The sequence below is a fragment of the Thamnophis sirtalis genome, unplaced genomic scaffold (assembly GCF_051295495.1).
Source record: "Thamnophis sirtalis isolate CommonGarterSnake01/CBP01778 unplaced genomic scaffold, rThaSir2_p1.2 scaffold_6, whole genome shotgun sequence".
NCBI lineage: Eukaryota > Metazoa > Chordata > Lepidosauria > Squamata > Natricidae > Thamnophis > Thamnophis sirtalis.
Window position 1 is genome coordinate 69931420 of NW_028261386.1, and position 23597 is coordinate 69955016.

Below are 23597 nucleotides of genomic sequence, written 5' to 3' on the forward strand. Positions count from 1 at the left end.
GAAGGCTCAATCTAGAATAGATAAAAAAATCTATTCTATTTATTACTGTAAAGTTTTAAAAGTTCAATTGATTCTGTAACTGCATTCAGCAGCTGCCAAAACTCATTTGAACTGTTTTCAGCACTAATCTCATCACATACTCTAAGCAGGTTATTTTTAAAGTCCTCCTCTAAAATGCTTATAATTTAGATTATCACTTAAACTGAATTTACTTTTGAGGACTTTTAAGAGTCTGAACAAAGGGCAAACCTGAAAACAATTATTACTTCCTCATCCAATTAAAAAAGACATATATTTTCATTAATAGCTTACAATTTAGAAAGTGACATTTTCTTCTTTTACAGAAGTATTATAATTTTATAGAGAGCATTTAAATATGCGCTCTTCAAAGTAAAATTCAATACTTGTTTTGTCTGAGTGACAAAAAAATCTTCAATGCTTTCATCACTTACAAGCACAATCATTGTTTTTCATTCTGTTTAATATATGCTTATCTCTCAGCTGTGCAAATACACTCAGATCTACTGTTATTATTACATCTTAGAAGGAAAATCTGCCCAGGTGCTAAGGAGAAATGAAAATATAATCTGAAATAAGGTTTATCCAAATGGAAAATCATAGGCTTGCGAACATTTTCATTAGTGACAAGAAATATCTCCAAGAAATTGAAAGTAATTAGAATTAACTGATTCAGGTACAGAAACTTGATAGCAATAGCAATAGCAGTTAGACTTATATACCGCTTCATAGGGCTTTCAGCCCTCTCTAAGTGGTTTACAGAGTCAGCATATCGCCCCCACAGTCTGGGTCCTCATTTCACCCACCTCGGAAGGATGGAAGGCTGAGTCAACCTCAAGCCAGTGAGATTAGAACTGCTGAACTGCAGATAACAGTCAGCTGAAGTGGCCTGCAGTACTGCATCCTAACCACTGCGCCACCTCGGCTCTTGATGAACACTAGTTGGTAGCAAAGTGTTTTCTATTCTCTTTACTGCTATCTCGTTATCACTGCAATTTTTGTAAGTCTGATCTGTTAGACTAGAGAAAACATTAAAATAATACAACAGTTTTCAGACAGATAACTATAGAAAACTCATAAAAAATCTTCATTTTCCAGAGCAAAAGTGTGGTTGGAGGAACCTACACATTTTATTATGAACACTCTCCCCCATCAACAATATTTCCTCCAGAAAACAAATGGTGTTAAAGTCTTAGCCTGGAAAAACCAATCAAGAATTCAGGGAAAAAAATCCACATAAAGGGTAAAAAGAAGAATCCTGGGAGGGGTGGAGCGAGGTGGGAAAAGAGGGGTGGGCAAGGCCAGCCAGGAGTGGGATTTGAAGGTTCTCCAAACCAGCCACAACATTAGCTACGGGTTCTCCCGGGTGAACTCTAGCAGCCCACCCCACCCCTGCTTGTACTGGCCCATAAAGCAATATCAGTTTACCATAGATTCAGAAAAATGGGCTGTGGATGTGACTCACCTCGGTGGTGGGATTCAAATAATTTAACAACCGGTTCTCTGCCCTAATGATTTCTTCCAACAACCAGTTCACCAAAATGCTCAGAAGGTTAACAACCTGTTCTCTCAAAGTGGTGCAAACTGGCTGAATCCCACCACTGACACACCTCCACTAGCATCCTGAACAAAACAGATACCATCAGTTACACTGGCAACCAGTTACTGAGCTTCAGTTTAAAAACAGAGTTAAGTTACTGTTCTGACCCCCTCCTCTGTCCAGTAACAAATGCCGAGACAAGCTTAACTGGAATGTACTTTAATAGCAAGAAACCAAAAACTTGGTGGCTGAAAGCCAAGCATAACAAACAGATAAGGACCTTGGCAGCAACTCAGACAAACCTTGGCAACAATCCAGCCTGCCAAGGTAGTTATAAAGGTCTCCAACTCTTAGTCAATGCGTTGACTTCTGCAAAGAGGGGCGTGTGCACAAGTAGTTTTTTTATAGTCTGGAGAGGAGCCTAATGACCACCAGCTGAGTGCAATTACCTTCTGTAACTGCGCAACTGTTCCTTACACCTATTAGCTCTTCGATGCCGGGCATCCAGGAACAACTCACTGCTGGACTCAGGCTCACTCTCCCTTGTCTCCTCCCACTGGTCCAAGGCTCAAGCGCCTCCTGGTGGCCAACCAGCCTTTCTGCACCCTGCTCGGAGTCGGAACCCTTTCCAGGGTCCTTCACATCCTCCAGAGCCGACTCATAGGGCCCCTCACTGTTGGAGTCTGGTGGCAGCTCCAACGGCTCCTGCTGGGCCACAACAAGTTACTAACTAAAATAAAATGTTTTCAACTAATGTATCCAGTGCCACTTTTGTGCCATCAACCATCTTATCATGACCAATACATGAAAAGACTGCCATTTCAACAAAAAAAGCATCCTTCGAAACAATAAGCGTCTGTCAGATTATTGCTCCATCAAATCTGTCAAATGTGCCTTCTTTTTGTGCTCCAGGACAAGATGACACATTACGTAAAGGACAAATGGGGAAAAAATTGTCCCTTCCACAATGCCATAGTCCTCCCTTGCTAAAGGTTGTTCCGCTCAATAACTGTTGCTAACAAAAACAAAAGTTTACAGGGCTAGAAAATTATGCACCATTTTTTGCTTCATCTAATTTTTTTCAGAACCAATCAACATTCCAATCCAGATTTCTTTTCCATATTTTTTTTAAATACCATGGTTTATTTTCCTTTCTTTTATATTTAATATTATATTATCAATATTATATTAATATACAATTATTACTTTATATTAAAATTAAATATTTATTTATATTTAAAACCATATGATGATAAGAGCAATGAACATGTTTTTATTATTTTTAAATTTTTAAATTACTCTACAATAGATTAGTGTTTATTTCCAAATAAAAATATGTATAATTCTCCTATTCAAGATAGAGATTGAACTGAATTCAGTGAAGAAAACTACACATTTCAAATGCTTCTTGTTTTAAGAGACGGAAAATCTTTTTCATTTGATGTATGATCTTACTAATACATAGAAGTAATTCTGAGCTTTAAAAAATGTTGGAGAGAAAACAAATTGTAATGTTATGCTTCGTAATCGAGGTTAATATCCATGATCCCATAAATCCCAAATATAAAATTATCACTCTGCACTACTGTATCTGCCCATCCATATCCTTCTTTTCTTATGGTTTAATCAAACAGACAAGAGACTGTCTATATCAATAAACAGGGATATTTCCCTAAAGTCATCAACATACAAAAGCAACACTGTGTCATTGACATATATCATTATAGGAGGTTTTCTTACATCTTCAAAGAATACTATTTACAGCTACTACAGTTTGCTGTTAAAAGGAAACTGATGTAAGGATCTGATACATTTTCTATCCTCTGAAACAGCTATGATTAGACAGTATCACGTGTGCAGCTCCAGCACCAACCAAATTAAAACCATTTTCTCCTCTGATTTATCAAGGTGAAAGGATGGCATTTTGCTGAGAAATTTGCTGATTTTATGAGTTCTCTTATAATTGCATTTGCAAACTTTCCCAATACCTCTGAAATAATATCATTATTCTTTATGCTGGAGCCATAATCAAGATTTCCCTGTGGACATGATTAAATAAAATACCTTTTCCAATAAAGAAAATGTCCCTGGAGGAAACATTTTCAAAGTTAAACATTCTGATAATGTTTAATAATTAGGTATTCTAGTTTAAGATTTTATGGTGCTGAGCACACCAAATTTCAAGCGGATTCAAGTAGTTCAGATGTCCAGAACCTATTAAAAGTTAGGAAGATACCAATAGCTATTTCTACACATTTTTTTCTTTTTTAAAAATAAACTTTACAGAGTTCTGTGTAAAGTTTGTTTTTCAAAAAGAAAAAAAATCTTCCTTTTTTAATTATACCATTTTATTCATTGCAGTGAGTTTCAATAAATTCATAGTCATTGTTAAGGTTATTTGTATAGAATTCTTTATTGCTTTAAAATAAAATATGCCATCAGGATGCAGATTTTTTTTTCTATTCATACAATTCCATCATCATAGCCTAAGATTAGATTGGGATAAAAAAAAAATCCTTGCTGCTTTCTGAGCCTGGTTGTTTGCTTGCAGATGTTTCATTACTTGGTCAGGCAACATCATCAGTTCAACCCTGAGCTATACATCACTTGAATAAGAATGTGCATTTAAGCAAGAAGAAGATCAGAAGACTGTAAACTCCACATCATATTACGGATCATTCTGTATCCAGGCTGAACCAGAAGTAAGATTTCAGTGGTTAACATTTCAGGAAAAAACAATGCTAGCAATCAAGCTAGCTTATTTATACGATAGCCAGCATGAAGCTTAGCAGTGGGAATTTCAATCTAAATTCTTTCAAGCTGTGAGCTGACATCTCTAAATTGTAAAGTATAAATATCAAAAGTAGTAAAACTGGTAAAAGAATCCTAGCAATTTGCAGGGGACAATAGCCAACTTCGTAAGGCACAGCAATTACATTTCTACAGTAGTATGATCCGAAACACAACTAAAATAAATTATTTTAGTATTCTATTTCTACCTGGATTAGCATCTGTATGATCTCAAAGGCAACCAGGGACATCTGCAGGAGAGTCAAAAAACACAATCAATGCTTCATTTTTATTTTTAGGATTGTGAAGTCAAGGACGTCTTTTCTTTTTTCACCCATGTATATCTTCTGAAGAGTACAATATGACAATGTTTTGGGAATCTTCCTTCTCGAAACTGTTGCCCACCCACTGCATTCAGCTACTGAGTGATCTGATCAGAAATATGATGAGATGGACCTGAACCATCAGTTTTTCTTCCAATAGAATTTTAGAACATCAGCATAAATAGAAAACCCTCAAATACATTTTCAAAATGTATCCATTATTTAGACACCCGTTAGTTTATATATAGAAATTGGAAATTATGCCCAAAGTTCACATATTCAGAAATATACTGTAGATACATGTGACTGGAGACTCCTTTTCCCTCAAAATCACTATTTTATGAGCTATATATATAAAGAATACACAGAAAAATATTTAGCAGCAGGTGAAATAAACCAATGGTGTAAATAATTTACACAACCAAGACAATGTTTACTTGCTATAACATACTAGGAGGGTTTTTTTTTTAATTTCCCAGTTTTCGAAAGACAAAAATGTGGTCCTGAAATAACTGGAGAAGGATCCATTAAGAGGTGGATAAGCCAAGGCATTGTAACATATAGCCAAACCTACTGAGCTATAGTGGTGCAGTGGTTAAAAAGCAGTATTGTGGGCTATTTCTGCTGACTGCCAGGGGCTTGATCCTCACTGGCTCCAGGTTGATTCAGCCTTCCAGCCTTCCAAGGTTGGTAAAATGAGGACCCAGATTGTTGGGAGTGATATGCTGAGTCTTAGCTTAGAAAGGATAAAGTACTGTGTAGTGGTATAGAAGTCTAAGTATTATTGCTGTCTGCTCCTCAAATCAGATAATAAGTGCTGCAATCAGTTATGTGGGTTACCTCAGAGGACTTACTATAGAGGGATTCAAGAAATGAATGTGTTGCTGGAGTTATCCTTCATTTTTAAAGAGCTTTTACAACAAATAATAGCCTACCGAACCAACAGCAGCAGATGTAGAAAACCACTTGCTCTTTGACTACTGCTAGTTTTGCATATAATGCTAAACCACAATATAGTGCATTTGGTTTTGCTTTAAATGATTTTTGAATCCAGTCTCTGTGGTTTGCAAGCTGTAATTTATGAATTAGGGCAATATGTGGCACTGATCAAATTTAGTTAAGAAATTGTGGTTCATCACTGTACCTGAACCAGCTATCAGGCTTCTGACCTCTCCTTATTTATTTGTTTAGCATATGGCATATCATACATAGACTAGCAATATATATTAACATTTCTTTTTGTCCTAATTTTTTTTCTATATGCAGCTTCTTCCTGACAAGCAGACCTGCCATTTGTTCTTACCTCAAAACCAAGCAGCAGTGCAGCATATAAATTATAACCTTTTTGTTTTTACATATTGCCAGACATTAACCACTAGACTTTTGCAAGGCTGATATTGTCGTTCATTCATCCATATTCTCTCTCCCTCTTTCTCTCAATAATTAGCCAAGGTGGCGCAGTGGTTAAATGCAGCACTGCAGGCTACTGCTAGATCAGCAGTTCAGCGGTTCAAATCTCACCGGCTCAGGGTTGACTCAGCCTTCCATCCTTCCGAGGTGGGTAAAATGAGGACCCAGATTGTTGGGGGCAATATGCTGACTCTCTGTAAACCGCTTAGAGAGGGCTGAAAGCCCTATGAAGCGGTATATAAGTCTACTGCTATTGCTATATTGCTATAATTAAAAAATTAAAATATTGTACTTTTGTCCCTAAAGAGGTTATGGCACAGAAATTCCTATCATTAGAATATTGCTGAAAGCATTTCATAATAGAATTCAACTGTTAAGAAAAAAAATTGATCATCACAAAAAATTTCCCAGCTAAAACTATCTAGGCTACAAATAAGCGTTGTTCAATTAGTTTTATTTGAAAACAGAAAGTGGGAGAAGGAAGAATCAAGAAACTATAAATAATAGTGCTATGCAAACCCCCCAAAATTTGGCTCAGATTTCTGCAAGCATACATTGTTTCGTATAATTCCTGCTTCATGAAGTAAATACAAAGCCATACTTTCTTGCAATGCTTTTTAACTATGATTATTTCTGGTGTAAAATTTAACAAATATCCCAGACTTAAATAATAGCTCTTTAAGTACCATTTATTTCAGAATCCAAATGAAAAGAAAACGTCAAAATATGCATGCCCTCTAAAAGCATAAGCTTTCATGAGTTGATATAAAAATGCAAGCTACCTTTTCCAGGCACCTTCCACAGAAATTCTGCTTTAAAAAAATCTGTGGTGAGTTTAACCTTGGAGCTGTCAAATTCTGTCATGAATAATGAACCATGACAACATTCCAACATCCTTGGACAACAGAAAAAAAATCTCCTCTATGCTAAGCAAGGCAAAATGTTGTTACTACTTTCCAATAGAATTTTACTTGCCAAGAAAATGTATGAAATGTATTGTATTAAAAATTGAAGGAGCAGGAAAATCAATTTCTCCGTATGCTATGAATTCCATATACTAGAGCAAAAAAATACATGCAAAAAAAAATCAACTTATACTCCAAAGAAGCAAAGCCCAGGGAAAAGATTGAAACTGTTACACAAATTATTGTTGAGTTCATGGGTACCGTTCAGCATGATAATGTGAAATTCATTTCAATTAAGCCATGGGTTGACTGAAAAAAGATATATGCATACAAATGAGCATGTGCACAAGCACGCGCGCACACACACACACACACACACACTATTAAATTTATATGCCACTCATTTCATGATTTGAGAAGATTCTGAATGGCTTTAATATAATCAAATAAAGAATTAGCAATGTCTAATCAGGCAATCTATTCATTAAAATATTTTGGGTGTGCTGATTATATACCTTCTTTTAACTGTCATAAATATTCATGAAGGTAGGTTAATTCAATCTCTAAGTAATATAAATGTCAGGTTCCGATGGGAAAATGAAACCAGCAAAACACAGAAACGGTTTGAAATGCAGTTTGTATTCTTCCTTCAGCCCGAACTGACCAACAAAGCAATGAATAAATTGTCAGAGCTGCTACCCTGTGCTTCCCACCACCTTTTATAGCTACATTGGTAATTAAGATAAGCCGCACCCTGCACGTGTGCACATCCATCACCTTGTGACCCAGAGCGAAACCACCCGGCAATTAATCATGGATTGTTAGCATGAATTTCTTCAGTTTGTGTAGGTGGGATGGTGAGTCTTGGTAGCTGGCCCAGTTTTCTCTCCTGAATAGCAGCTTCAGGCCTCGGAGCTGACATGCGCCCCCCTACCACGGAGACAGCATCTGGGGAGCTACAAAATACAGTTCGTTAGGAGTTGAAGGACCCCTTTCTCCTGGTTTTGTGGGATGTCTGTGGTGGAATCTCACTACCAGGTGGAGTGCCTTACAATCCTTGTTATGAATCCAAGATGCCTCCGATAGGAGATAACCTTTCCATAAAATAAGGTATTGTAACCGTCCCCTGTGCCACATGAAATCTAGTATATCCTGCGCTATATAGTGCTGTTCCCCATCTACAGCTGAGGCTGTAGTGGGTCTCCTCTGATATCAGGGGCCTGGATTGATTGGAGCAGGCTGCAGTGGAAGACTGAATATGTTTTCCCCAGTAGAGGGGAGAGTTTTAGCTGCACTGTGACTGTGTTAATAACTCGCATGATTGGGAAAGGCCCAATGAATTTGGGCCCAAGTTTCTTACATGGCAGGCAGACTGAGATATTTAGTAGAGAGGTATACCTTCTGACCTATATAGAAAGGTCCTTGCACCTTCCGCCTTTTATTGGCACTCTTTTTATATATGGCAAAAGAGTGATATAACGCATCCCTCACCACTTTCCAAACTTTTTGCATCTGGGCTATCCACTCCTGTGAGGTCATGTCATCAGGACGCACTTGAGGACACTCTGGAATTGGGACGAACTCCTGTCCTGTGGCCACATGGAATGGGGTAAATCCTGTACTTTTGTGCACTGCATTGTTATATGCAACTTCTGCAAAGGGGAGGAGCTCAGCCCAATCGGTCTGTTAGTACTGGACATAACATCTCAAGTAGCATTCCACCATTGCGAGAGAGACCAGCCTCTCCGCTGGACCATTTGTCATGGAGTGGAAGGCTGTACTAAGTCTCTGTGAAGACCCACCATTGCCATGAATCTACGCCAGAACCGGGCAGTGAATTGCACTCCCCTGTCTGAAATTATCCTTTTGGGGATGTCATGGAATCTATAGACATGGGTAATAAACATTTTGGCCAGCTTCCTAGCAGATGGAAGGCCAGTACATGCTATAAAATGAGCCTGCTTGGAGAACAGGTCTATTATCATCCAAATGACCTTGTTCCCTTGGCTGTCTGGTAAATCCACGATGAAGTCCATGGCTATCTGTTCTCATGGCCGTATTGGATCTGCCACTTTCTGTAAAAGTCCAGGAGGCCGGCCAGGCCAGGCCTTCATGGTGGTGCAAACAACACAATTCCTTATATATTCCTCTATGTCCCTCTTCATGTGGGGCCACCAGAACTGGCGTTTTACTAAATGCAGATTCTTGAGGAATCCAAAATGTCCAGCTGAGCGAACATCATAGCAGCGCTGCAGCACTTGTACCACACTTAGTACATATAACTTCGACCTTTCCAGGGAAAGCCCTCCTCTGTGTTAATAAAGTTTTATTTTCCTGATACCACTGGTCCATTGGAAGTGCTGCTTTGATTGCTCGGGAGAGGTTCTTCCTCTGGTCATACAGGTTTGGTGCTGATGGGGCCCGTTGAGTGGCTAACACCCTAGGCTGTGAGGTTGGGATGATAGCCTGTACGAGATCCTCCCTTTTATCATGATACTGTGGTTTGTGGGAAAAGGCATCAGCTATCACCCTATAGTACGCCTCCCTGAGATCTAATTTTGTAAATATACATCCCTCCACTAACCTAGCCAGTATGTCCTTCATTAAAGGAAGAGGGTATAGATGTTCCACACAGACGGCATTAAGGCTCTGGAAGTCGACACAGAGGTGTAAGCCGCCATCCTTTTTCTCCCGGAACAGAACAGAGGCAGCTACCCTTGATCTAGCTGGCTGAATGAAGCCCCTTTTTAAGTTCTTTTCTATATATGTCCTCATCTGTTAGTTCCTGTGGAGTCATAGAATACATCTGGGGCTTTGGCAGTTTAGCCCTGGGGAGCAGTTCCATGGCACAATCTGAGAGGCGGTGAGGGGGCAAAGTATCACATTCCTGTTCACTGCATACATCTTGTAAGTCTGCATATACTTGAGGGAATCGCTCCCCCCCCCCCGCTGTATTTACCAACAGCAATGTAACTTGCAAACTGGGCCCTGGGATGTGGTTTGCACTCATGAGAAGGGGGGTCAGGACCAAGGCCTATTCTGAGATGCCTACTACCACCGCCCCTCCATATTGTGGGTCCCCATTTGTCCAACCATGACAGGCCCAGTACAATCTCCTACATAATGTTGGGAACCACTACAAACCACAAGACCTCCCAATGGGGCCCTATAGGCAATACCTGATCAGTTACATGCATGGCTGGTTGGTCCCCCAATAATAACCCGTCCATCTGCTCAAAACAGATCGGCCTAGCCAACTTGCTGAGACTCACCCCAGACTATCAGCGACCTTGGCATTCATTAAGCAACGAGTGCACCCTGAATCGATCAGGGTTGTACATTGTCATTGCCTGGTCGCTTCCACCACTACCTGTATCACAAACGGTTTGATAGGCTTGGTTATCATTGGGTCGGAACCCTCCCCCCCAGTCACTTCCATTGGTATTGAGCATATCACCCAATGGGCTAGAGTCAACTGGTATAGAAAGTGGTTGACTCATCCTGTGTGACTTCTCCTGGCTGCCCCTCACGCTCTTCCTGGCCACCCCCTTTTTTTTCTTGGTGTGCTCACGGATGCTGTAGGACTGGTCTCATGGCAGACTGCCAATCTATGCCCTGGCCTCCTGCACTGAAAACATGTTATGGATGGCTGGATGGGCGTTTTCAGTCCAGCTGCCATCGGGGATGGAGGTTGGCCCATGGAAACCACTGTGGGTTGCGGGGATTTGGGGGCAACTCTGATACGATGCATCTGTTGCAGTCTTTGTCCTCGCCTACCCCTCTCCCGTCCTGGCTTATCCTCGTGGAATTCTATAGCTAATTCCATGGCGGCCTGGAACCATGCAGTCAATCTAGGTGGCAACCCTCTGTAGACGCAGGCCCGGCATAGTGTTCGGTCAAGACTGGTCTTAAAGTAATGCATCACAACCTCTCTGGCCACATCCTCAGTTTGCTGGCCAGACATCGGAACTCTCTGATGTATTCAGCTACTGCCTTCCCTTGTTATCTTGTAGCCCGCAATTCTGCTTCTGCCAGCTGGATCCTGGTGGTATCTTCAAACCTCTCCTGCAGTGCTATCAGGAGCAGACCAATGTCCATGAGTTCCACAGCATGATCCCAATACAGATCAGCCACCCAGTCAGCAGCCTCTCTGTCCATCACGGCCATCACCATATCCCACTGCGATGTATACATATGGCCATAATGATCCATGTGATTTAACACCTGGCCTAAGAAGAGGGCCACTCATCCCGGGCTACCGTCAAATGAAGCCTGTATTGCCAGCATCCCATAATTCTGGGCCCATAACCAGCTGGAGACCCCCTCTGGGTAAGGAGAGGGTGAGGTGCATAACTCTCTCTTGCTGCTCGTCTCTCACAGGAGTCCCGTGCCTCGTGGTGTAAATGTAGCCCAGGCTGCTGATCTCCTACTCTTGCAGCCCCTTGGGCACCATACTGTTCTGGATTGGTTATGCTGGACTGTCCAACGACTCTCCCTGCCTGCTGAGATCCATGTTCCAGGGACCATCTCCAATCACTGCCATGTCCATTATCTCAGAAGCCCACCGCCCCAAACCTTTCCTGCAGCATCTGTAGAGTTGGACTGTCCACCAGGGTGTTGTAACTCCAATCGTCATCTGAGCTGTGCCTTTCATGCCATTGGGCAAAATGGGTTCCAGAAGAGGTGAGCTGGGGAGTATGGGGTGGTAAGCCTCTGTGGTCCTGAGTTGCTGGCAAGCCCAGACACCAATCCCCTGCATGGGCTTGGCCCACACCGGCCTCTAGAGGTTCTTCTGTAGGCTTCTATGCCATCAAGTGGTCCTTAGACATCCAGTGGTGCCTCTCCTGCTGTCCCTGATACAGCCTTCAGCACAGTTGTATCAGTTGCCACGGCAGACTCCTCCAAGCCCACAGCCTCCAACCCAAGCACTGTACTTCAGCCATGTGAGACCTCTGACAAACTGTCAGGTTCCGAAGGGATAATGAAACCAGAAAAACACAGAAACGGTTTGAAATGCAGTTTGTATTCTTCCTTCAGCATGAACTGAAGCACCAAGGTAATGAATAAATTGTCAGAGCTGCCACCCTGTGCTTCCCACCATCTTTTATAGCTACATTGGTAATTAAGATAAGCTGCACCCCACGCGTGCGCACCCCCATCATCTTGTGACCCAGAGTGAAACCACCCGGCAATTCATCATGGATTGTTAGCATGAATTTCTTCAGTTTGTGTAGGTGAGACGGTGAGTCTTGGCAGCTGGCTCAGTCTTCTCCCCTGAATGGCAGCTTCAGGCCTCGGAGCTGACAATAAACACTCTTAGGAAGTTCAGGATAACATAGATTTCCTAAGAAATTAAATTATCAAATGATAGCCTATCATTATCCAAAGTATGTATCAGTATACTGCAAGATGTGGGCAACAATATCTTAGGTGGTAATGTAGTACATATGGTAGAAATCTTAAACCTTAGTTTGCACAGAATACCTTGATTTTGTTTGGGGTAAAACGGGGCTCTGATTGCTTTTGTGGCATTCTCTGAAATGTTCCCCAAATGGTCTTTTCCATTGGCAGGGATTATAACATCTAAGATTGACAACCTTTTTTTAAATCTTCCTCAAACGAAGTATGAAAGCCTCAACTGGCCAAACTGATTATGGATATCTGATGAAGATTGAGGCAGATGGAGAATTACAACTTGGAAGAGAAAAGGATTGAGCGCTAAGAAGCATGAATTACCAAAAGGAAAGGAAATAGTTATGTTGTATGTTTATGAAGCTAAGAAAAAGAGGAAGAATGTAACAGAACTGAATGGAAGTAGTCTGGTATCATAGAATATGTATATGAATGTGCTAGAAAATAAAAGTATCATAAAAAGGTTGAAATATAGCCCAAAAAGTAAGAATTACTAGATTATTGTTACAGTAAAGGAAAGTAGAAATCTATAGGGTGATAATAATTGCAGGTTATACACCTGTGAACCAGGATAATGGAAAACCAGTGATGAATTTGGGAAGAAAATGCAATGTTCAGAATGAATACAATTCAGTGAGAAAATTATTCTTTGGGTGACAAGAATAGGAGGGTGGAACAAAAGAATATAGAAGGTATGTTTTTAGGTTATTTAGAAATCTGAGAGTACCGTAAGTATCCTGACTATCTGGAGAGTATATGCTCAGAAAAAGACCCATTTGTTTTGCATACATGGGTTAAGACTCAGCCTATTCATATTCAATTCGTGTAAATGAAAAGGCAACGCATAGAAAGGAATGGTTTGCTTCAATCTTATAATGAAAGAAAAGAAGTATACAGGAGTGCTGAATAAGTGGATCTTGGGAGGGGGAGGGGGAGAAGAGGAGAAGAAGGAGAGGGAGTGGAGGAAGAAGTTGTTGCTTGGTATTATTTTACAAAGTGTCACAAAAGGTACTAAAGGGAAGGATGAAAAGAATGAAATTGTAAATTAAAAGAGAATATGCAATAAATGTGGTGTGTGAATGAGTATGTGTGGGTGGGTGGGTGTGTTGCTGCCAAAGTTGAGGATGAAAGTAAAATACTGCATTATGTGCATAGATAGAAAATAGGTCAAAAAGTACCATATGTCAAAGAAAGCATATATTAATCTTAAAATAGAGAAAATACACAGATTTTCATGGAAGTAAAACAAAATGTAATGGACATGGGTAAAAGGGCTAATCAAAGAGCACCAGCAAAGTGAACAGAGATAAAAAATAAAAATGATGAAATTGTAAGGATTTTTTAGAAATGTTTGTGTTTTCTTCCAACCCTTAATAATCTGAAATTAAACTTGCCAAATGGTTCTATGCTTGCTGATTATCCAGCAGAATTTTCTTATTGATCCCTCCCTAATTGATTACTGTATCTAACAATTTTGGGGGGGAAAAAAACCCTTTTATTCAGAATATTTTTGCAGCAAGTATAAAGTATATAAGTATAGTATAGTTGGTGGTGAACGTTTTATTTATTCAAGTTCCTAGTGTATTATATTTCTTGATTTGTCCCCTATTGTTTTGGAGGAAGATGACCTTTGCCCTAACCAATGAAATGGGCACCCCAACTGGGAGAAATGATTTCTAACATTTTAAAATCTGATCCAGCTCAGTTGTCACCTGCTCTGGGGAGCCAATTTCAAGCCATCGCTTTAACGCAACCCAGCTCCTTCAGCCTGCTGTTATAGCAGCCATAGCCCCAAAGACCAGAGATCAGATTTTTCACACGGAGAATTGGCTTGACTTAGATTGCCTCGAAGCTAAGAGACCTCTAACCAGGCTTTCTAACAAACCCATGAAAGATCCTTTTTATGTATTCTATACATGATCTGTTACTACAAAAATGGTAGTGCAAGTAACTACGTTCTAAGAAGAAAAGGGAATTTTTTGGTATGGAACTGAAATGGGAGGCTAGGGAAAGAAGTATTTTAAAATTTTGTAGGAAGTAATGCTGATATATTAAAGTGTGGAATAGGAATAAATGCTGCTAAAGTTAGTACTCAGGAAGAAAGGGAAAAAAGGAAGTAATAAAAACTATAAAAATGTTGAAAAATGGTATGGCTGTGGCAGTTGTCAGTGTTCAACACTTAACACATAATAAAACAAAAATAAGTGATGTTCCCTTCATTGTTTGATGTATTTATACTTATTTTCTCTGAAAATAAGACAGGGTCTTATTTTTTTTGACCCACGAAATATGGCCTTGGCCTTATTATAGAGGAAGGGCTTATTATTTTCTGGTGCAGGCCAGAAGCTAGGCGCGCCTTTTACCTATCCAGCTCTGTCGTGTTCCTCGCCATTGCGTCCAAGCGTGACCTGTCAAAACCGCGTTCCACAAAACCGCGGTCGACGAAATCGCGTATGTGACATCATCACAACGCGACGAAAAAGATCGAAAAATTGAAATAAAAATTAAATTACAGCAAGCCGATTCACATAAAGGTAAGGGTTAGGTTAAGGGTTAGGGTTAGGTTAAGGGTTAGGGTTAGGGTTAGAGCGTTAGCATTACGTTTAGCGCTAGGTTAAGGGTTAGCGTTAGGTTTTTTGTTACGTTAAGGGTTAGGTTTAGGGTTAGGTTTAGGGGTAGGTTAAGGGTTAGGTTTAGGGTTAGGTTTGGGGGGGTTAGGGTAAGGTTTTCGCTTTATTTTTACATTTTTCGATCTTTTCCGTCGCGCTGTGATGACGTCACATACGCGCTTTCGTCGACCGTGATTTTGTCGTCTGCGGTTTTGTGGTAGAACCGCGTCCAAGGAAGCCGCTGGTAAAAAAAAAAAAGAAACCCTTCTTGTGAGTTCTATCGAATTTCTTGAACTCGCGAGAAGGTTTTTTTTTTTACCAGGGCCTTCCCTGGACACAATGGCGAGGGCCTCAATGGACATGGAAAGGTAAGACATGCACCTTGCGGCCCAACACTGCCCACCTTGCCCCAATGGTAAAGGCAGTCCCTTTAGTGAGGGGTGGCAGGTGGGGGGGAGAAGCAAGGCACGCCTCTTACCTGTCCAGTCCCGCTGCGTTCCTTGCCCTTTCATCCAGGGAAGGTGGCAGGCCAACCACACACCTTGCACCTCATTCCCTCCCATGCAAAAAGAACACCTCCCACCCCACCCCCAATGGTAATGGCTGCCTGCCTGCTTCCCTTCCCCGACATCCCTTTAGCAAGGGGTGGCAGGTTGGGGGTGAGAAGTGAGACACATATCCTAGCACTACCAGAGACTGACAGCTCCGCTGCATTCCTTGTCCTTTCGTCCAAGGAAGCCTCTTGTAAAAAAAACATCAAGAGTTTAACTTGCAAGGTTTTTTTTACAAGGCGCTTCTCTGGATGAAAGGGCAAGGAACGCAGTAGAGCTGTCAGTCTCTAGTAGCACTAGGACGCGCACCTTGCGTTCCCCCCAACCTGCAACCCTCCTCTACATTGGTAAAAGTTGCTAAAAATGAGTCTTTGTGAGACTCCAAACAAATGAGAGAAGGGGGTAGGGAAATGAAGGCAGAGGAAAGAGAGAGAAATTGTAGTCCAGCTGCCGGCAGAGTGTACAACCATAGAGTGTATGCCCAGAGCAGCCACTGCTGGAAGACTCGGCAACCTACTTCCGCAGAAAAAGCCATGCTGGGATGGTGGTGGCGGTGGCAGGCGGCAGCAGCGGAGGTGCCCTGGTTCTGCAGGGAGAGCTGGGTCAGGGCATAATGAGGCTGAGAGGCGCGCGATCGGGGAGCGGAGCAGCCGCCCAGCAAACCCCCTCTCCAGCTGGGCACAATGCCGCTCACTGACCTAGTGGTACCCTGAAGGCGCTAAGCAATGTGAGTGCCTTTGCCGCCCCTCCCCCCGGTTCCCATGGCTTTGCGCCTTTGGGATATCATTAGATTGGTGAGCGGTGCTCTGCCTGGCCGGAGAGGGGGTTGTCCAGGGGGCTTATTTTCAGGGAGGCTTATATTTTTGCCCACCTGAAAAATGTCGCATGGTCTTAGTTTCAGGACATGTCATGTTTTCGGGAAAACACGGTAACTAAATTTATAACAAATGCTTCTGGTGATGTTTAGGCACATTGACTAGAGACAAGCTACACATACAGAATGTTATTAGCTACAAATGTGAATGATTTTCAAAATAGCAATAGCAATACCAGTTAGACTTATATACCGCTTCATAGGGCTTTCAGCCCTCTCTAAGCGGTTTACAGAGTCAGCATATCGCCCCCGCAGTCTGGGTCCTCATTTCACCCACCTCGGAAGGATGGAAGGCTGAGTCAACCTTGAGCCGGTGAGATTAGAACTGCTGAACTTCAGATAACAGTCAGCTGAAGTGGCCTGCAGTACTGCACCCTAACCACTGCGCCACCTCCACTCCTGTCCTGTCCTATCCTGTTAGATAGAAGCAGTGATAAAATAAGGAGCATGGATATTATCAAAGATGAAGGTAGTTGTTTTTGATGTGAAAAAATAAGAATGAATTGAAAATTTTACATAAATTGTAAAATCAGAACAAATAGGTGAACTTATTCATAGAATGGCCCTAAGATGGAGAACAAATGGAAAACTATTAAGAGGTGAAAATGCTGGTAGAAAAACTATTAAGCAGCATTCAATCTGATAAAGGAATGAATGTTTACCAAAAAAGGAAAATAGCTGTTTAAGAGCTTGCTTCTGCTCATTTTGTAAAAAAAAATCTGACAGATTTTCTAAATGCAGCAAGGTTATTTACTGATTTTTATATAGTGAATAAGTTAGCTTTGTATTTTATATGGTGAATTGCTGTTCAAGAAAAGCAAGAGGAAAATTATGTTGATGCAGTTTGCACAAAAAAGTGCAATAGTAAATGATCCATTCATACATTTATTTAGAGTTTTTCCTCTAAGTGTGAAAAACTTGTTAAACATTTAACAAAAAAATTAAGAAAGTTCAAATAATATAGAAAAGAATATAACATTTTAATTCTTAGTTCTGTTCTGTTAAAAAAAAGCACTTACTCTTGAAAACAAACTGTGGATTTCATAATGTTTTGACAATTCTGCTCATCTAATACAGAATACCCAAATATCTATTAGGAGAATGGAAGAAAAAGAAATAGATTAAAGAGTTAAAAGATTGGGAGAAACTAACCACTTATTGGTAACTACCAATAAAACAATGCATAAAAATTTAACGTCAGAATACTGACACATTTGTCAGACTTGGAGATGCAGGAAAAATGAAGCGTCAAAGGTAATTGTGAAAATTAAACATAATTCTGCTCCAAATAGATACTTGTATTAGACAGAACCACTTTTTTACATGAATTTTCACTGCAAGTAGAGATTTCTTAATGCAAATGGCTGCCATTGAAAAATAGAAAAACTCAACATCCTTCCAAGGATCATGCAAACACAACATTCTCCTGGTGGCACAAATACACATGGATTTAGATCTATAGACAGGAATAGCTAAAGAGAAGAAATCTACCTTCTTTAGTTTCCCATTCATTTATCTAGATAAATTAGGGGTGTCAAACCTGTGGTGTCATGGCGGCGTCACATGACGTAACACGACTTTTTTCCCTTTTGCTAAAGTGGATGTGGCTGTGGCCAGCGCTTGACGCATCCAGCTCACGGGCTACGAGTTTGACAGCCCTAATGTAGATGATAACTATTTTTGGAAAGTAATCTGAATCAAAGTTATTCAAAGTATCCCTTTACAGATTTGCAAATACACAGACCATGGTTCTAACCTAAAGTAACCTAAAGAGGTTTGAATGAGGCTTACAGCTTATTCATTCTGCCAGATTATTCCATTGCTAGAACAGCACAGCAATTATTCTTTGAGGGCACGAATAAACCTTTCCTTGTGTCCTTCCCACTGCCAGATTGTCCCACTTTAAAGTGCAGATGTTCCTTTTAGATAGTACCTTCAGCTGAGATATTGTGATTAGCACACCCAGAACCTAATCACACTTTTTAAAATACAGAAAGGGCATATAGGAAGAGAGTAATTTGGACCATAGAAATCATGGTCAAGTAAAAGACCTCCCATCTACACTGCCTCTTACTAGCTCTTAATTCCACAACAAGGTTTACTGCGTCCACTATAGATATCATCATCATCATCATCCTCTTTTAATGACCCATAATCCCTTGTGGGTGAAATCTGGGCAATTGAATGGAGCTGAGTGTTTATTGGCCGGATGCTCTTCCTGTTGCCAATGCAGAGTGTTTTTCAGCAGATATATTCTCAGTGTACCCAGAAAGAGAAATATTAGCCTCTACCTAGGATTGAACTCACAACCTCCTGATTGTGAGGCGAGATCACCACCTCTAGGCCACTACACCACTGGAGTCCACTACAGATATGCATATGTAAAATGGAATAACTATGATATGATTAAAAAATGTTTTTTCACATGATAAAGATTTTACTACTGAGGCACAGACAACTTGATTGAGATGACACTGGAATTAACAAGCCATTTTCTTCTTAAACTACTTTATGTAACTGTTGGGCAAATAAAAAAAAAATATTGTGAGCCAACTTGAGCCATAAGATGAATTCTGGGTTTTGCCCCTCCACAACTTATAGCAGCAACTGGTTGTCAAAAACATACCTTTCTCATAGTCGTCCTCAGCTACTGCTTTCTCCTGAAGCTTCTGAAGTTTTCTTATCAAGGATTTTATCTGTATCAATTAAAAGATCATGAGCAATATTCTTCTATGCTGCTTTGAAAAATTGTGACCTAAGCATTGTATATATGATCACAACAATCCAAAAGGTTTGATTTCATTCCACTTGACCCACCCCTTTCTAAAGACACTTCTGTCACCCCACATTGTACAATCACGATGCTTATAATTCAAGAACACTCAGAGTAGATATTATGATATAATGACAGGATATATTTATATGAAGATATGAAAATCCAATGAGTTTACCATGATTCCCAAATTGGGAAAAATCAAACACATGGCAGATTGTTTATTTTACCCATCTTGAGATTTGCAGGCTTCAACCAGGAAATCTTAAGTTAAAAATTAATTAATTCCATTTAGGTAAGGGTTAGGGTAAGGCTCAGCAGCAGCAGTGATAGTATTCTGAAAGATTAGGTAGGTGAGAGCAATGTAGAAAAATGTGTAGCAAGGAGAGTGGGAGAAAACTAAAATGAGATTGAAGTGCAGCAAATCTTATGACAGAAAGAGAGTAAAAGGGTTCAAGATATTTGGAAGATGAGGCATTCATGAATTTGGGGGGGCTCCATTATTAGAGGTTTTTAAGAGGAGATTGGACAGCCATTTTTCCAGAATGGTATATGGACTCCTGCTTAAGCAGAAGACATACACGGTCCCTTCCAACAATGCAAATCTGTACTTCTTTATTTTATTTTATTATTTGTCAAGCATGTATAAGATAACAGATATAAGTATAAACGTGATTATGAATGCATGAAATGGATAAGAATAAATGGGGACATTAGAATAGGGATAGTAGGTATTTTGGTGCTCTTATGCATGTTCCTTACAGACCTCTTAGGAATGGGGTGAGGTCAACAGTAGACAGTCTAAGGTTAAAATTGTGGGAGTTTGGGGAAGAAACCACAGTCAGGTACTGCATTCCAGGCACTGACCATTCTGTTCCTTATAATATATCATATATATTATTATTGTATTTCTGAAACTTATTTTGCTTACTAATTACAACCATCCAAGAATAGCTTCATAGGCATCTTCTCAAAATCTCAGTAGAAATGCCCCCCCAAAAAACATTGCAACAGTTATTGCATTGCTTTGTATTGAATGTATATACGTACTTAAAATTCTATCACACAAAATGGGTACAAAGAATACAAACCTTTACTAAACGACGATTGCCCAACAAACATTCCTGTACTACTGGTTCATACTCCTTCATCAGAAAATCCCAACTGTGGTCACTAGCAATGCCACAACTCTCATAGCCTGAAGTCACCAAAGAATCAGCAGATGTTGCCTCTAAAGAATCCATGGAAGAAGAGAATGCATTATTTGCATGGAAAGGTGAGAGCCTCCCACAGTCCTGCAAAATGTCATCTTCTGCAGCTTCTGAGGGACAGGTACCAACTTCATCGCACAAGGAGTTACGTGAAGCCCACACTTCCATTCGTGAAATTCTTTGGGCTTCTCCTGATAAATGAAAATTAATATTTTCTGTTTTCTCTATTCCACCTAGTTGCACAATTTCTTTAGATTCCCTACTTCCTGATTCACCTGCAGCAGCTTCAGAGGCTAAATTGAGTGAGAGCTGGATGAAACTAAAATGTGAGTGAAAGGAATCCTGAAGACTGGAAGGACCATTGGAAGTTTCTTTGTTTTCAGGTTCCTGGGTGTTGATCCCTTTCTCCTGATGATGAGCATATAATCTTTCTTTCTTTTGTGAACTAACACCCTCAGAAGTCTTCTCCACTGCATCTAGCAACTTGCCCGACCATGCAGGTAAGCTTTGTGCAGATGAGACATATCCTTTATGGTTGTTAATCGCAGGAGAATTTGACAAGATAGTTGCATGGGTCTGGGACATTCTGTTGTATTTGTGGCAGTAGGAGTTCTAAACAGCAAAGAACAGGAGTTAAGTTCTTGATTGTGTGCTATCTGTGTTTCTCAGATAGTTTGATTCACTGACAGATGGAGGGTGAAATTCTATGTCTTGTAGGACCCTGGTTCCTTTTCCACCTTCTCTTAAGAATCCACAGGTAATTACAAATCTTGAATCTCTAAAATAAACAAAGTGGGAAAATGATCACAAATGTATTTTTCCACATAAGAGGGCATTTTGGAACCTAATTTGGAAAAAAAAACATACAACACTGCACAGATTTATATCTTGTCATATTCTGTATAGAAAAAGCAGGGCTCCCGAAGTGATAGCGACTTCAAAATTGCTAATTAATAAAATGTAATGTTTAATGTGATGGAAAGAGATTACTTAAAAACGGGGCTTGATGATAATAATTTATTTTTATTTTGAGTTGTATTTAAAGCCGAATAAAAGGTAGCACTTGTTCAGATGTTACCACTATTTTGGAGATTTGACCCCCAGCACATCACTTAAAGACCATAGTTAATTGTCAGCCTGGAAAAGCCTTGTTCTAATGGATTGTGCCATGTTTTTCTCAGAATTTGTAATTGTTCAGATTTCTGTCCATAATTAATTTGTATCATTATCAAACATAGCAGATGTACACATACATTTTGCTGCTTTTTGTCATACATAGCAAAAAGAATTTAGGCAATTAAGTAAAGAACCAATGAAACTAATTTTAAGTAGTATGAATGACAATTTTATCTTGACCATGTGCTACCTATAAGAGAAACTATTGTGCAAAATAAAGTTTTGAAATAATAATTTTTAAAAGATTGATAGGAAGCACTCTGTAATGCTTTGTCTGACGTTTTTGGATAGTAAATCAAAGAATTATCGACATGATCCCTTTTGCTATATGTAAAGTGTGGTATTAGCATCAGTGAGATGTAAGATAAAAGGATTTTGGCTCATACACATAAACATTCCTTACTACTGAAATACATTTTGAAGTATTGCATTATAATAAGCTATGTTGTATTAATGAATTGTAGTGTAATAATCCACACATACACTAAAATGCCTGATAGAAACTTTAGAAGTAGACTGTAATCCACAGAGGTTTGACCATTATAACAAATGGAGATGATTCAAGTTTCCTTCTTTGATTGTAAAGGCAAATTTGAAGTCCTGCCCCATTTATCTACAAAGACCAGATAAATTTATTTCTACCAAAAGCTTTGTGTGCCTTTTTACCATCATTTTAGGGATTTTCCAAACCTTCTGAATGTACAAACACAAATCTGCCTTATCATGGAATCTCAACATGTGTTATAAATGCAAGTCTCTCTCCAAGGGGCCCCAAAGATGATTTAATCGGGTAAAGATCTTTTTAACAGCTTTTATACAGTTGGGTTCCAGGAAGCCCCAAATGCCTTCAATTTTAGATATACCAATTGTAGGCATAAATATCCAACCATCTCTGATTCTCTCATCATCTCAATTCATCCTTCTTAACCACCCCAGTTAGAGAATAGCCAGGCCATTCCACCACCATGACAGTTCCTATCATTTGGACAATATTCTTCGTCATGTAACTCAGATAAAATGACTCTAAGAAGCAAAAAGTGAACATCTGACAAAGCGGAGTCGTCTCCACTGTCCTATTGCGACTGTGATAGAAAAGGGAAAAATATTGTCGCATATCTAATTTTTTCCCAAGTATCTTTTTCTCCACTTTGCATAAATCCTCAAATCAGCCTTTCCTGATTTTCAATAGCACTTGGTGCTATAGATACATCTCCTGCCGCTTGACTTCATTAAGAGATAGCTTGCTGGATACTATCTATTCTCAAATATAAACACCAGTCAATTGAACTGAAATTCCCATTAAGAGAGCTTCAGAATCAAGCCTATAGAATAAAGTCAGAAAATGAATGGATAAATTTGTGCATTCGATAAATTCAAATGCAGACTTGCTATATGAGTCAATACACAGATGCTTTTCCAAAGACCGGTGTTACACAAGTTTGGTCTTGTCTTTTAAGATCACACTCATCAAAAAGAAATTAAACAATTGCAGCAGTATTTTCCTTCAGGTCTGTAAAATATAAGCATTCCTTCCTTTATTCTAGCTTGAAAAAATTCTTGTTCCTTTAATTTAGGTTCCCTTGAACCATGTCTTAATGGCTGCTATAATAGCAACATGCAGATTCAGAAAAAATGATACTGGATATATTGGAAGCAGGAGAAACACCAGCTGGTAAGTGGCTTCATGTTATTCACGCTACTGTAACTAGAGGAAAGCTCCTCCTGTAAGTTTCCTATTCCCAGAAGATACCATCTGCTGTAATTAGAGCTTTAGTGTAAGCAAGCCAATTGAATGTTTGGGTTTTAATTGTAGGCTTATTTTATTGTGCTGACCTCTAAATACTTAACAGAACTCAAGACTTTAGTGAGAAACAGCATCTACACCAGGAACTGGCATATAACATTGAAATACATTCATCCTCTAATCAATTCTTCCCAGTTTGTTCCCCTGTTTCCATGGAATTTAAGCACAACATTAAACATTGACATCTTTGGAAACAAGCAC

General features: G+C 39.8%; 1 protein-coding gene across 1 annotated transcript in view; it reads right to left on the reverse strand.

Moving 5' to 3' along the window:
- The window catches only part of DISC1 (DISC1 scaffold protein), a 166173-nt gene that overhangs the window by 129266 nt on the left and 13310 nt on the right, over window positions 1–23597 (reverse strand). Inside the window, exons 2-3 of the mRNA XM_087718096.1 lie at window positions 20297–21194; window positions 19059–19128 (exon numbers count right to left, since the gene is read on the reverse strand). Coding sequence (XP_087574222.1) covers window positions 19059–19128; window positions 20297–21001 — 775 coding nt within the window. The 5' untranslated portion in view covers window positions 21002–21194. The remainder of the gene's footprint in view (window positions 1–19058; window positions 19129–20296; window positions 21195–23597) is intronic.